Consider the following 11,656-nt stretch of genomic DNA (forward strand, 5'->3'; position numbering starts at 1 on the left):
AAGAACCACATGAAAAACCAATTAATTGAATGGAATATTAGTAGTACCCATACTCACTGAATCTCATCAGAAGCATAACAATAATTTTAAGAAACCCCCACTCCACTATGTCAAATATTTTTGACATATCCCTATTATGAGCCAAATACCATTTTTGATCTTTTTTCTTTTCTTTTCTTTTCTATTCGTACAATGAAGTATTTCTTGAGCTAGAGTCATATTATATGATACATGTATACTAGAAACATAAGCAGATTGCATAGGGGTCAACATGACGCATGTTGCATGTATAGTTAATCTTTTTGATTTTGGAGAAGCTATCTTTTTTATTGACTGCTGAAGATGATATATTTTAGTACAAGACAGATCATATAATGACAAAAAAGTAAAATTTGGCAAATCAGTAATCTTAGCCACCTCAAGTTGAAGATATGCTTGTGTGTTTAAGATAGAGCGACAAGTCACTTGACATTTCTGGCGAAAAAAGTCACTTGACGTTTTCTAAGATCCGCGGACAATCTATACTCAACTTTGAATGCTGAGGCGCCATCAAGTTTGAAACCTGTAACTTGTACACCACAAGACTCGCTCTAGTGCTTATTCCAAGAGAAATATACCATTGTCATTGACCAAAATAAGGCTTATTCCTATGGTGGTTCCACATTCAACTTTCAACATCATGCCACATCAATTTATTCGTTGACCAACCCCTACAGTGATTCAACATTCTTTGAGAAAGCGCCTAGCGACCAACCATTTAGTATGTAAACGATTAGGCATTTGACCATTGGACGATTAAGCATATTCGAGGAGAATATCCCCCGGAGCGCCAAACTATTGGACGATAAAGCAATCTTTGAAGCGGCAAACCATTGGTCGTTCCTGTGTTGATTCCAGATTGCGTTCAATCAACTACTTGAACGCTATGTGGAATCATGCCTTTGGAAACGGTTTTGTAACATCTAAGATGTTGAATCTTGAACTGTGAAGCACCATAGGACTTGGGCCTAACAGGCACAAACAATTTTCAATTTTTTTTATATTCTTTGTTTGGGACTTGGACAAATTTATCCAATATAAATATATGTCTTTTCTTTTTTGCAAGTTAAAATTCATTCAAAAGAGCTAACCTAGGGGGTTAGCAACCTTTACATTTGGTGGAGCAGAGCCATCGAATGTCAAAACGACTGGTGAATGTCAAACATTTGATTTATCTACTTCCAAAGCTTCCATAATACAAAAAGGTGGAGTACTACCCCAATTACAAATTTCTTGGAAAGTCCTAGCTTCCTTAGCGAGAAGGCCAGCTGGATTGTTGGTTGTTCTTGGAACAAAAAGAAACCTATAAAAGTAGAACATAAACTAATTTCATACTTCACTGCATCCATAATAATTTGATTTTGCCACAAAATAAAGGAAGGAGACCCATTCAAGTATTCAAAGAGACTTTTACAATCCTCTTCTATGCAGAAATTGGAAATGCCTTGCTCTTGTCCATTTAGCTGCTTGAAGAAATCCTATTGCCTCTATCTCTTTTGGAGATGTCGCTGTGAAGAGCCCTGCTTGTCCTTGCTCAAAGATACTTGTGTTATTATGCAGAATTATAGCATAACCTGCTGATTTATCTTTGGATATCCATGCTGCATCGAAGTTAAATATATGTCAAGTTATCATTCTCATTTAAAATGCGAGTGGGATCATACAAAATATAGTAGCTGCACGGATAAATACAATTATGTAGAATAAATCCTGTTCAAATTTGAAGATTAATAAATGGAGAATTCAATTTTGGTTTGTGCTAATCTTTTAAGATAAGAGGTAAAACAACTTATAATTTTCTTACCACTTCTAGAATAAAAAAAGTAACCATTATCTAATTAAAATCAAGAAGATTGAAACCCTTAACATTGGTCAACTAAATATTGTCAACATGATCATTAACTTAGTTTTTGACAAACACTATGCCGTTCAAACATGTGTTTATAACGTCACTTAGTTGTTGATTCTTAAACATTTCTCTTATTTAAGATTTATCCAAATCAATACTTATCGGTCCAAAAACATCATAGATGTGTTAAGGTCAAGAAATACACAAAGACGGTCCAAATACGGAATGTTGGTGGGAAACCATGGATTGGAGTAGTTAACAGGCCGAGTTTGGTAGAATTTTCTACGTGTGGCTAGAATGTCCTGCTATGGATAATAATTGGATATGGCCAACTGTAATGCCAATGACAGTGAGCGAGCACAGTGCCAATGCCATGTGGCTAGAATGTCCACCACCACCACCACGAATGTCCTCTCACAAGTCAAGTACCACGGAAATGTGTGACTACTGTGAGATACATGCATCCCGTTGGGCTAAACCGCTGAAAGCTCATATCCAATACAGCAGGTGTAACCCCACGTGCCTTTGCCCTTGTCTTAAAAGTAGCTAAACTAAAACCACATTCTGAAAAGTGTTAACTCCAGTCATCTACTCTCATTCTCTCTCTAAAAAAGGTCACTCTTTTTTCACTCAATCCAAACACTTCTTCATGAATCAAACTCCACATTAGACAAACAATCTACAGTTTGTTCACAAATGAAGTTGAAATCTTACCAAGTTTTGATCTTTTTGATTGTTTTGAGTTGTTCACATTTAAGGGTTGAAGCTGTAGGTGTGAACTGGGGTACTTCTTCTTCACATCCATTACCTCCAGCTAAAGTGGTTGAGTTATTAAAAGCTAATAAAATCAGTAAAGTTAAGTTATTTGATGCAAACCCAAATGTTCTTGAAGCTTTATCTGGTACTGGAATCTCTGTTACTGTTGGCATTCCTAATTCCATGCTTAAAAGCTTGAGTTCTTCTAAGAAGGTTGCTAAGAGTTGGGTTCATAACAATCTTACTAGATATTTCTCTGATGGTGCTGGGAAAGTTAAAATAGAGTAAGCATTTCTGATTTTTTTGTTTCATTTCTAGTATTTTTTATTTTATTTTTGTGAATGTGGGTTTGGTATGCTTTGGATTTGTGTGTTGGTATGACAATGTGGGCATTAGCATTGCAATTTTAGGGTTTACTTTGGTTTTAGCTTAGCTATTGCTTCTTGTTTTTGAATTTCTATGCGGATTTTTTTTTTCTGCCTAATTTGTTTTCTGATGAAGAAGATCAGATTTGGTGATAAAATGCGGAATTTTTAGTTTCACGGTATTGTTGTTGCCTTAAAAGGTTAGCTGGTGTATCCTATAAGCTGACATTTACTGGCATTTGTTTCATATGTCTGGTTACAGTTCTTGAGCTTATACGCATTTCATTTCTTAAACTCTAGGATTACTGGTATATACATATTGAGGTAAAAAATGGCTCTGCTGTTTTTTTTTTGGTTATTAGAGAGTGGATAAGTCAGTGCTAGACGAGTTGAAAGAATCTTTAAAGATGAAGTAAAAATGTCAAGGAAGGTTTCTGTAGAATGTTATTATCAGAATGTTTAATGGGATTGAATGGGAAGTTCTGCGTAAGAGATAAGTAAGTTAATGAATTTCCGATCTAGACATGAAAATTAGTAAGTCAGATGAGATAAAGAGGAGAGAGATTTACGAATACAAACAAGTGGCTTAGACAATTTTTGCGTGTAGAAAAGTGTCCCCTCTGGGTAATTATTGCAATTTTGGCAATTGGTTAACTCTGGCGCTCCTGATTTCGTATGTTTTCATTATTAGTCGTAAGCATGTGCAACCTTATATAGGTTTTCAGGATTATGATACGAGAGATGCCTTGTTCGAAGCCTCCTTGTTAACAATCGCCGTCTTGTTATATGAATATCCAATTTGCATGCTGTTCTGCGTAGCTAGTTTATTGAGTAAGAACGGCTGTATGAGAATAAAATTTCATCGGTGGAGTGTTTTGTTAAATATGTTTGCTTGGAGATTAGTTTGTTCTGTTGGGCTCTCGCTGAGGTAGTTTTTTTGACTTAATTACAGGTACATTGCTGTTGGAGATGAGCCATTCCTTCAAAGTTATGGCCAACAATTCCAGCCATTCATTATTGATGCAGTGATTAACATCCAAACAGCTCTTGTTGGTGCAAATCTAGCAAACAATGTGAAAGTTGTCGTTCCGTGCAATTCCGATGCATACAACTCTGCGACCGGTCTACCTTCAAAGGGGCACTTTAGACCTGACCTCAACAAAACCATGATTGAGCTCCTCACATTTCTCAGCAAGCACCACTCTCCTTTCTTCGTAAACATCTACCCTTTCTCAATCTTTCACCAAAATAAGAACATATCACTCGCATTCGCCCTCTTTGAACCAAATGCACATTCTCTTAATGATAGTCACAAAACCTACAAGAATCTTTTTGATGTAAGCCATGATACCCTGGTGACATCTTTATCCCAGCTAGGCTTTCCTGATATGGATATTGTCGCTGGTCAAATTGGGTGGCCAACAGATGGAGCAATTAACTCCACTTCTTCCACTGCAGAGACTTTCATGAAAGGCCTAATAACCCATCTTCATAGCAGTTCTGGAACTCCACTAAGACCTAAGAAACCTCCAACAGAGACATATATATTTAGCTTGTTGGACGAAGATCAAAGGAGCATAACGAATGGAAATTTTGAGAGACACTGGGGGGTGTTCACTTTTGATGGTCAAGCCAAGTACCATATTGATTTAGGTCAGGGAACGAGAAATCTTGTGAACGCGCAAAACGTTGAATATCTTCCCGCTAGATGGTGTGTGGTCAATAACAACAAAGAGTTGGTTAATGTCACTTCCAAAGCTCTCGAGGCTTGTTCAGTTGCCGACTGCAGTGCATTGTCTGTAGGCAGTTCTTGTTTCAATATGAGCTGGCCTGGAAATATATCATACACATTCAATAGCTATTATCAGCAGCATGATCAGCGCGCGGAAAGCTGTGATTTTGGTGGTCTTGGATTGATAACAACTGTTAATCCTTCCACAGGTAATTGCAGGTACAACGTTCAGATACAAACATCAAACTCTTTTTCACCAAGTCGGTTGCCGTTCTTCTGCTGGAGATTTGTATTGGTGTTTTTGTTTTCAGTGTATTTGCTGTGTGTATCCCAGGAAAACTTGGTAGGGCTATTATAGCTTTCCGGTCTGAACTGAGACCAGTGTTGTTGTAAGGTTTCAGCTATTGTACAACTTTCAATGGTTTTGTTAGGCAGGCAAAAGAGAAATTGGCTGAACCATCGTGCTATAAAATGAACATAAGGGAGTACCATGAACTAATTTACAGGCAGAAGATTTTCTTCAAAGATATAACATTGGAAGTCAAAAAAAAAAAGGTATTCCCTATGAACAAGTTGAACCCATTTATCTGGAACTTGTTACTAAAACTCTTATTCTTCCAATTGTAATAGTAGGAGCAAGGATGGGATAATTTTATGATCAACAGGTTTGTCCCTGGAATGGGTGCAACGAAATCCAACCTTTCTCGTTCCTGTTCGAATACCGGCATTAAGAAGTTATCCTCCATCCAATAATGATCACTGCGATCGCCCCCGGTAGACAGACCATTATTACAAGCATCCCTTTTTCTCTTGTTCTTTCTCTTGTCTTGGTCATCATTGTATAATATAAACACCTTCGTCGAAGTATTGATTCCTTTTTTCTTAACCCATATAGTATAATCTTCAGCATGTCTCTTTTTGGCTAACAGAACCAGATGGTCATCGACCTCCATTAAAGAACCATAATTAAACGTTGTTGCACTAATGTCATCATTATTGATGATAGAGTCAGGAAGTGAGATTACTCTAAGTTCCTCCCTACCAACATTAATTTCAACAACCATCGGCTTATTAGCACCACTATGTTTAATGTCAGTCCCATAATGCAGCCAATATATTGAACCATTGGCATAAGTAGAAGCCGCACTCTTAAGATGGAAAGGTGAGATCGGTGGGACTGCGTCGATCAGTCTCCAAGAATTGCATCTCTGTCAAAATCTCGCAAAGCCAATCTTCCCCTGGCAAGGCGGATCTTTGTTTAGCCCAAATGGAAATCACTTTGTGTTCCTTGGTGGCAGGATCATATCCAAAACTTATATGATTATTTGATAAGTCGAAAAAAACTCCGTCTTCTTCTTCTGTTGCTTCTATTAATTCTTCTTCCTCAACTTCTTGTTCATGTTCTTCTGTCGCTTCTTCTTCTTCAACTTCTTGTTCATGTTGTTGTAAGATTAGAGATTTAATCTAAGGTGTTGATTCTCTGGTGCTGGGGTTGTAAACGCAAACAGATGATATGTCAGTGTCTATAAAACAAATCAAACCACGGACTGGTTTAAGAACAGCTACATGTGAGCGACATACACCAGGTATTTTCCTGTGAACGGTTGCTCCTCCCCTTTTTTTTCTTCTCTCGGTTCGGTGCTGCCCTAAGCTTTTATACCGAAACACATCTTTCCAAAAATGCTCTTTGGTTGCCGTTTAGTTTGCCACGAGCGGGCTTTCCCCCCTCGGGCCCACCCACTATAACATTGGCAGACGGCAGACAGAGACTCCGAGACTTGGAGAATAAAAAGGTTCCGTCTCCGGGACTGGGAGAATCCTGAATAAAAAGGTTCCGTCAGGAGAAGCAGGAATAGTGGCGTACCTCTCTTCTCAAATCATGATCAAAACCTGCACAGATAAAACCTGAAAAATTGTCACTTGGTCTTGATTGCTCTAAGACTCATTGTAAAATGGCTTGTAATCCAATGTCAATGTGTTTTGAGAGCTAAGTTTGGATTTTTTTATGTTGCGATGAACGCTCAGAGAATCCTGAAGGACCTAAACAGAGCTAATTTTCTATGGAGCAAAACTTGCCAACCAAACTCAGCTTTCTACTTGGTTAATTATGATGCTCTTGTACTGGTTTGCATCATCTGGGACATAAGCTCTGAAAATTAAAAGCACACAAAAGAGTGTAGATTGTCAAATAACAACACCAAAATCTTTAAAAATAATGCAACTGAAAGTACAGCTGCCTCAAACTTCCAATTTGTATGCTGTAACATTTGAACTGTCATCTGAGAAAAAAAAAGACCAATTGTGAATCGTTCATTTCAACTAAATTCATGTGAAGTATGATTTATGAGACTAATATGTTTTTGGTCCTCATGAGTCACAACTGAGTTAAGAATAGTACCTAGCAGGGTTGTTCCTGTCATATAAAAGTCTTCCTCAACATTCATTACATGCTATGATCTGTAGCATTCTTGAATGTGGGATTGGAATCCGAGAAGAAGCTCGATACTGCTGATAAATGCTGTGAGTCATTGAAAGAGACTACAGCCTCAAGAAACATTGAAGGGCAAACTGAAATGCCCTTGTTCTTCCATATGTAGCGAAGAGCTTCAATATAATAGCCATCTTGTATTTACTTGCAATACCAGCAGAGGGAAAGAACCACAACATATCATGCTGAGCGTGATCTCAGTGTGGACCGACCTGAACCTGACCATGAAAAAGTAATGGGCAAGGAGCATCGGAGACGTCCCGACAAGGAGAAGGAGAGAAAAGGAGATCGTGATAGATCATGTGACTAGAGCTTCCTTAACATATCCATACCAGCTTCCTTCTCATGAAGTTCTGACGTCTCGACTCTCAAGAGCTGTAATGCAACTTTTTTCGAGAGTTAAACAATCTTTTTCAAGAAAAACATCCAAAGGTCTGGGTTCATTTACGCAAGCAATTGTATAGTCACCATATTCAGATTTGAATGTACCTTAAGGTTTTCTGAAGCAGCACTCCGCAAATACTAGACAATTATGGCAGATAAGTAAGCAGGGTCCCGCGCTCTCCCTCAGAGCAAATACAAAATGATACATTTCATCCAGTGAGATTGCTGCTGACACAACTTGTAACTCACATGCTCAGGAATGTCAGACAGATTGGTTTCTCTGCCTGATTCAGACCCTTGTGGTTGTAGAGGAAGCTCAGTGTCGGCACCTGTGTGAGAATCACCAGAACCAGTTCCAAGTAATTTCAGGTTCACATTTTCCTGAGCCTCAGAACCTAATGATGGCCGATCTTCACCATGAATCTTTTGGTAACACCAGTAGATTCTGTCTGTACATTTCCACTCATGGATTGTCGGTGTTCACTCTCTCCTCCACTTAGAGGTCCACACTTAATCAAATTTCTATGTATCTCAGCACTACTTGCCAGTACATTACCTAGAATCATAAAATGCTAGTTTTCAGAAATGACACCTCCAACAAGTCTTTCCTGGATAGAAATTCCCATCTTTACCTAGTGCAAGTATACTTGACAAGCATCGCCCTAGAACCACTGGCACAAGCATGATATGCTTAGTTATATCTCGCCTTCTTAAAACAAAAGAAAAATCTTAGATAAACTTGTCAGAATCTACTTATCAAAGGTTTTACTTCTGATGGCACGTGTGACTATTGTTTTATGAAGACAAGATAATGCAGGTGCAGATCACATTATATTCACCTCTCATCTAAAGTCTGAGTAGAGTTTTTCTCTTTCAATGTCCAGGCATGGGTGAGATCTAGATGTTCTTTTTAGTGAGCTGATGAAAAGTAAGAAAAAAATATAGATGTTGGGGTGTTACCATTCTACTTCCACCACTAGAAGCTCTTTTGCATCTATTTGATTTTGTACTTCTCACAAAATTTCCAGTAAGGTTTTGTTTGACATATGCTATGCTCCAGTTTATACTCTATGAAACGGGTATGCAATTCGAAATTGTTCATTCTTTAAAAGGAAAATATCATTTTTTTCATTCATCTGGGAGGAGATTAATATACAGCAGTAAGAACATGCAGCATGACATTCAATACTCTTTTTCTTTTTTTCCTTCAATAGTCAATGTTATGTGAGTATACAAGCATGAAATTTATGCAAGTAATAACACAGATAAATTATTTGTTACTAGAGACACTGCTTGGTATGCAAGAGAATTTACAGCTACAAAATATAGTAGGCTGCGAATTTTTGCAAAACTTTGCAGTGATTTTAATGCTGCAAATTTTCACAGTAAATTTAACCTATTGTTTAGGTCAGCCGCAAATCGGAAAACTCGTATTTGCTTTAGAGCTTACCAAGCAGCCACAATTTTACGCAAATGCAAAAATTTGCATGATACCAAACAGGCTCATATACTCAAAAAACACTTGCAAAGCGAATAACTAGATTCGTAAAACTGCATAAAAAGAAAGGAAACAGAAATTGAAGCACTATATAAGCTTACTTGTTCTAAGAATAGCTACAGCGAAGTGCTAAATTGATCACTTGAGGCTGGCTCCATTGAACTCATTGATTACACTGTCAGCACAGCTTCTTTCGCTCTTTTTTTCCTCTTAGATTTTTCTCCTAGAGATTTCAATGAGAGGAAGTTGTTCATGTGGGGAAATGCAGTAAGATACATCGCATTTTCCTTCGAACCATCATCCCAAAATTTTATCCAAGTAGTTGTTTTCGGGTTCATAACAATAAAGTGTTGCACCTTCGTGCACCAACAGCACTTCATTCTTCTTTGTGAGTAATAACGGCACGCAAGGAAACATGTTAGCCAAGTCAATGCTGAATTCCCTACTCCAACTCTCTTGCGGACCAGTTCCCTTCAATGACCATATTTCTAGAAGATGTTCGGAGATATTTTGTAGACAAAGGCACAAATTCCCTCCCAATGCTTGCAGTCCATATGTACAGTTTCGCAGGTTATGATTGAGGCAAGGTACTTGTTGGACCAATCGGAACTCCTCGTCCGCCAAACTGAAAGCCACGATATTCTTATTCTCCAGCCAGTTAAGAGCTCCATTTGCAAAGATTCCAACATGCTGGGGGAAACACAAATAGTACGAGGTTCTACCTATGGTTCTCCACCCACTGCCACTGCCAATAGTATATACTTGGACCTCCCCGACGGCATAATCTTCGAATTTCTCATAGTAGATCCTAACAACCTTGTACACAGTGGTTATTGAATGAATGTATCCAAACCCGAATGCGCCTATATAGTTTTGGGGGGATAAGGTATGTTTAGGAAGCTTGACATATTCTCCGGTCATGGGATTGCATATGTAAATAGGATCAAGAATTCCATCATGATACCTGTTGAGACAAATCAAACCATTGAGTGAACCAACTATGACATTCTTAGGGATACCAGTCTTGATAAGAGGATAGCTGATGCTGGTCTTTTTAAGTGTCTTGTATGAGAAACTGTCATGGATATTCATCTCATCATTATACTTGTCTCCATAATAAAGTCGTGGTCCTACGCTATCTTTTTCTTCGTCCAATAAAATGGAAAACATAAGACCCATCTTCACCACAGAAGAAGAAGCAGCAGCATTACCAAACTCACCATTAGCGAGTTGCAGTAACTGACGGCGATGGTGCATCTCCGCGAACTGATTTCTTCTACTAGTAAGGAGACTAAGCAACCTTTTGCAAACTAACTTGCAGTCTAAAACAGACTCAGTTGGTAGTCGAGAAAGTATGTCTAATATGATATCTGGTGGCAGACTCTTCAGTGTCATTCTTTCTGAAATTTAGAAATAGACATAACATCAATCAATTGAACAAGTATGTTACCTAAGATAACTAGTCTAGGTATATGCAAACATAATTGAGTGTAAACAAGAATAAGGAATCTTTACTCTACACTCTAATCGCACTCATAAATCCAATCAGTGAATCAAGAAATGAAAAGAATACCTTTGATGGAAGTAGTATTAGATGTTTGAGGCAGTGAATCAACAGAACAAACTACAGTCTCCAATGTTGATTAGTTGTTGAAACAGACTTACTTCAACAACAGCAGCAGAAGATGAATTTATCTCTCCTTGAATGGAACCACCGAGACGAATTGTAATGGATCCTTAGCAACACCGATTCCACCCAGAATAACTATTCTACGTGCAATCAATTACTTCTGCCAAATCGAATCAAATGGATAAAGTCTAGAAGCGAAATACTAGACAGAGAAATTAGGGCTTTTGGGTGGGTGGGGGTTGGGGTGTGTGGGGGGTGGGGTGGGGGGAACCTCGATCTGTAGTTTTCAATGTACTACTTCAGTTGTAGATAGGGCTGTCCATGGATGCTAACGTAACGGATATAGGCTCTGCCGTTGCAGTTGCCATTAAAATTTAGGAAATTCAAAAACGTTACCATTACGTTGGACTTACCGGATAATGGATAATTTTCCGCTGCCATCCGGTATGTCACAGGACAACCACAAAACAGGCTAAAAAACAGAACAAGTACACATAACAGCTTTAAAATCCAACAAAACAGGTTCTAAATCCATGCCACACCAAAAAAAGACATACAGATACAGATGTTCATGCCACACAAGAAAACAAGTTCATAATCTTCATGTTTTTTTTGCAAAAAAAAGACATCTCCATCTCCATTTGAGTCAACAACTGCAAATGCATTCCTCCTCCATCTCCAGATTCTCCTCTGCCAAGTCCCAAGTGCCAACTGCATCTGCAAATGCATTTACCTTACTCCTTAGTCCTGAACTTCTGTATTTTGAAAGAAAAATTAAAAGTGTTAGACATTTTAAGCTGGCAATGTCATTGTCAGTGCAATAAGCCAATAAATTGCAAAAAAAAGAAAGATTAAGATGTACCTGTAACACAACTATCACTGTCACTGAGAGTGAGATCTGGCAGCCAATCACCC

At 38.2% G+C, this 11,656-nt stretch overlaps 2 protein-coding genes across 9 annotated transcripts; one reads left to right on the plus strand and one right to left on the minus strand.

Moving 5' to 3' along the window:
• The first annotated feature begins 2,463 nt into the window (after positions 1-2,463).
• Positions 2,464-5,197, plus strand: LOC113307993 (glucan endo-1,3-beta-glucosidase 9-like). The gene is made up of 2 exons (XM_026556454.1): positions 2,464-2,928; positions 3,962-5,197. The coding sequence occupies exons 1-2, from the start codon at positions 2,585-2,587 to the stop codon at positions 5,097-5,099; spliced, it is 1,482 nt and encodes a 493-aa protein (XP_026412239.1). The 5' UTR covers positions 2,464-2,584; the 3' UTR covers positions 5,100-5,197.
• A 419-nt stretch (positions 5,198-5,616) lies between these two features.
• On the minus strand, positions 5,617-10,934 carry LOC113307994 (F-box protein At3g07870-like). 8 transcript variants are annotated; one of them, XR_003339431.1, is made up of 5 exons: positions 10,685-10,934; positions 9,213-10,511; positions 7,719-8,284; positions 7,140-7,604; positions 5,617-6,631 (listed from the first exon to the last, which is right to left on the minus strand). XR_003339431.1 is itself a non-coding variant. In XM_026556456.1 (2 exons), the coding sequence occupies exon 2, from the start codon at positions 10,504-10,506 to the stop codon at positions 9,409-9,411; it is 1,098 nt and encodes a 365-aa protein (XP_026412241.1). In that variant the 5' UTR covers positions 10,507-10,511; positions 10,685-10,934; the 3' UTR covers positions 8,790-9,408. The 8 variants fall into 8 exon arrangements, 1 of the variants encoding a protein (XP_026412241.1); XR_003339427.1 differs by having other exon boundaries at positions 5,617-7,020; XR_003339430.1 differs by having other exon boundaries at positions 5,617-6,227; positions 6,323-7,604.
• Positions 10,935-11,656: the final 722 nt, after the last annotated feature.

The sequence above is a fragment of the Papaver somniferum genome, chromosome 9, assembly GCF_003573695.1.
Source record: "Papaver somniferum cultivar HN1 chromosome 9, ASM357369v1, whole genome shotgun sequence".
NCBI classification, from domain to species: Eukaryota; Viridiplantae; Streptophyta; class Magnoliopsida; order Ranunculales; family Papaveraceae; genus Papaver; species Papaver somniferum.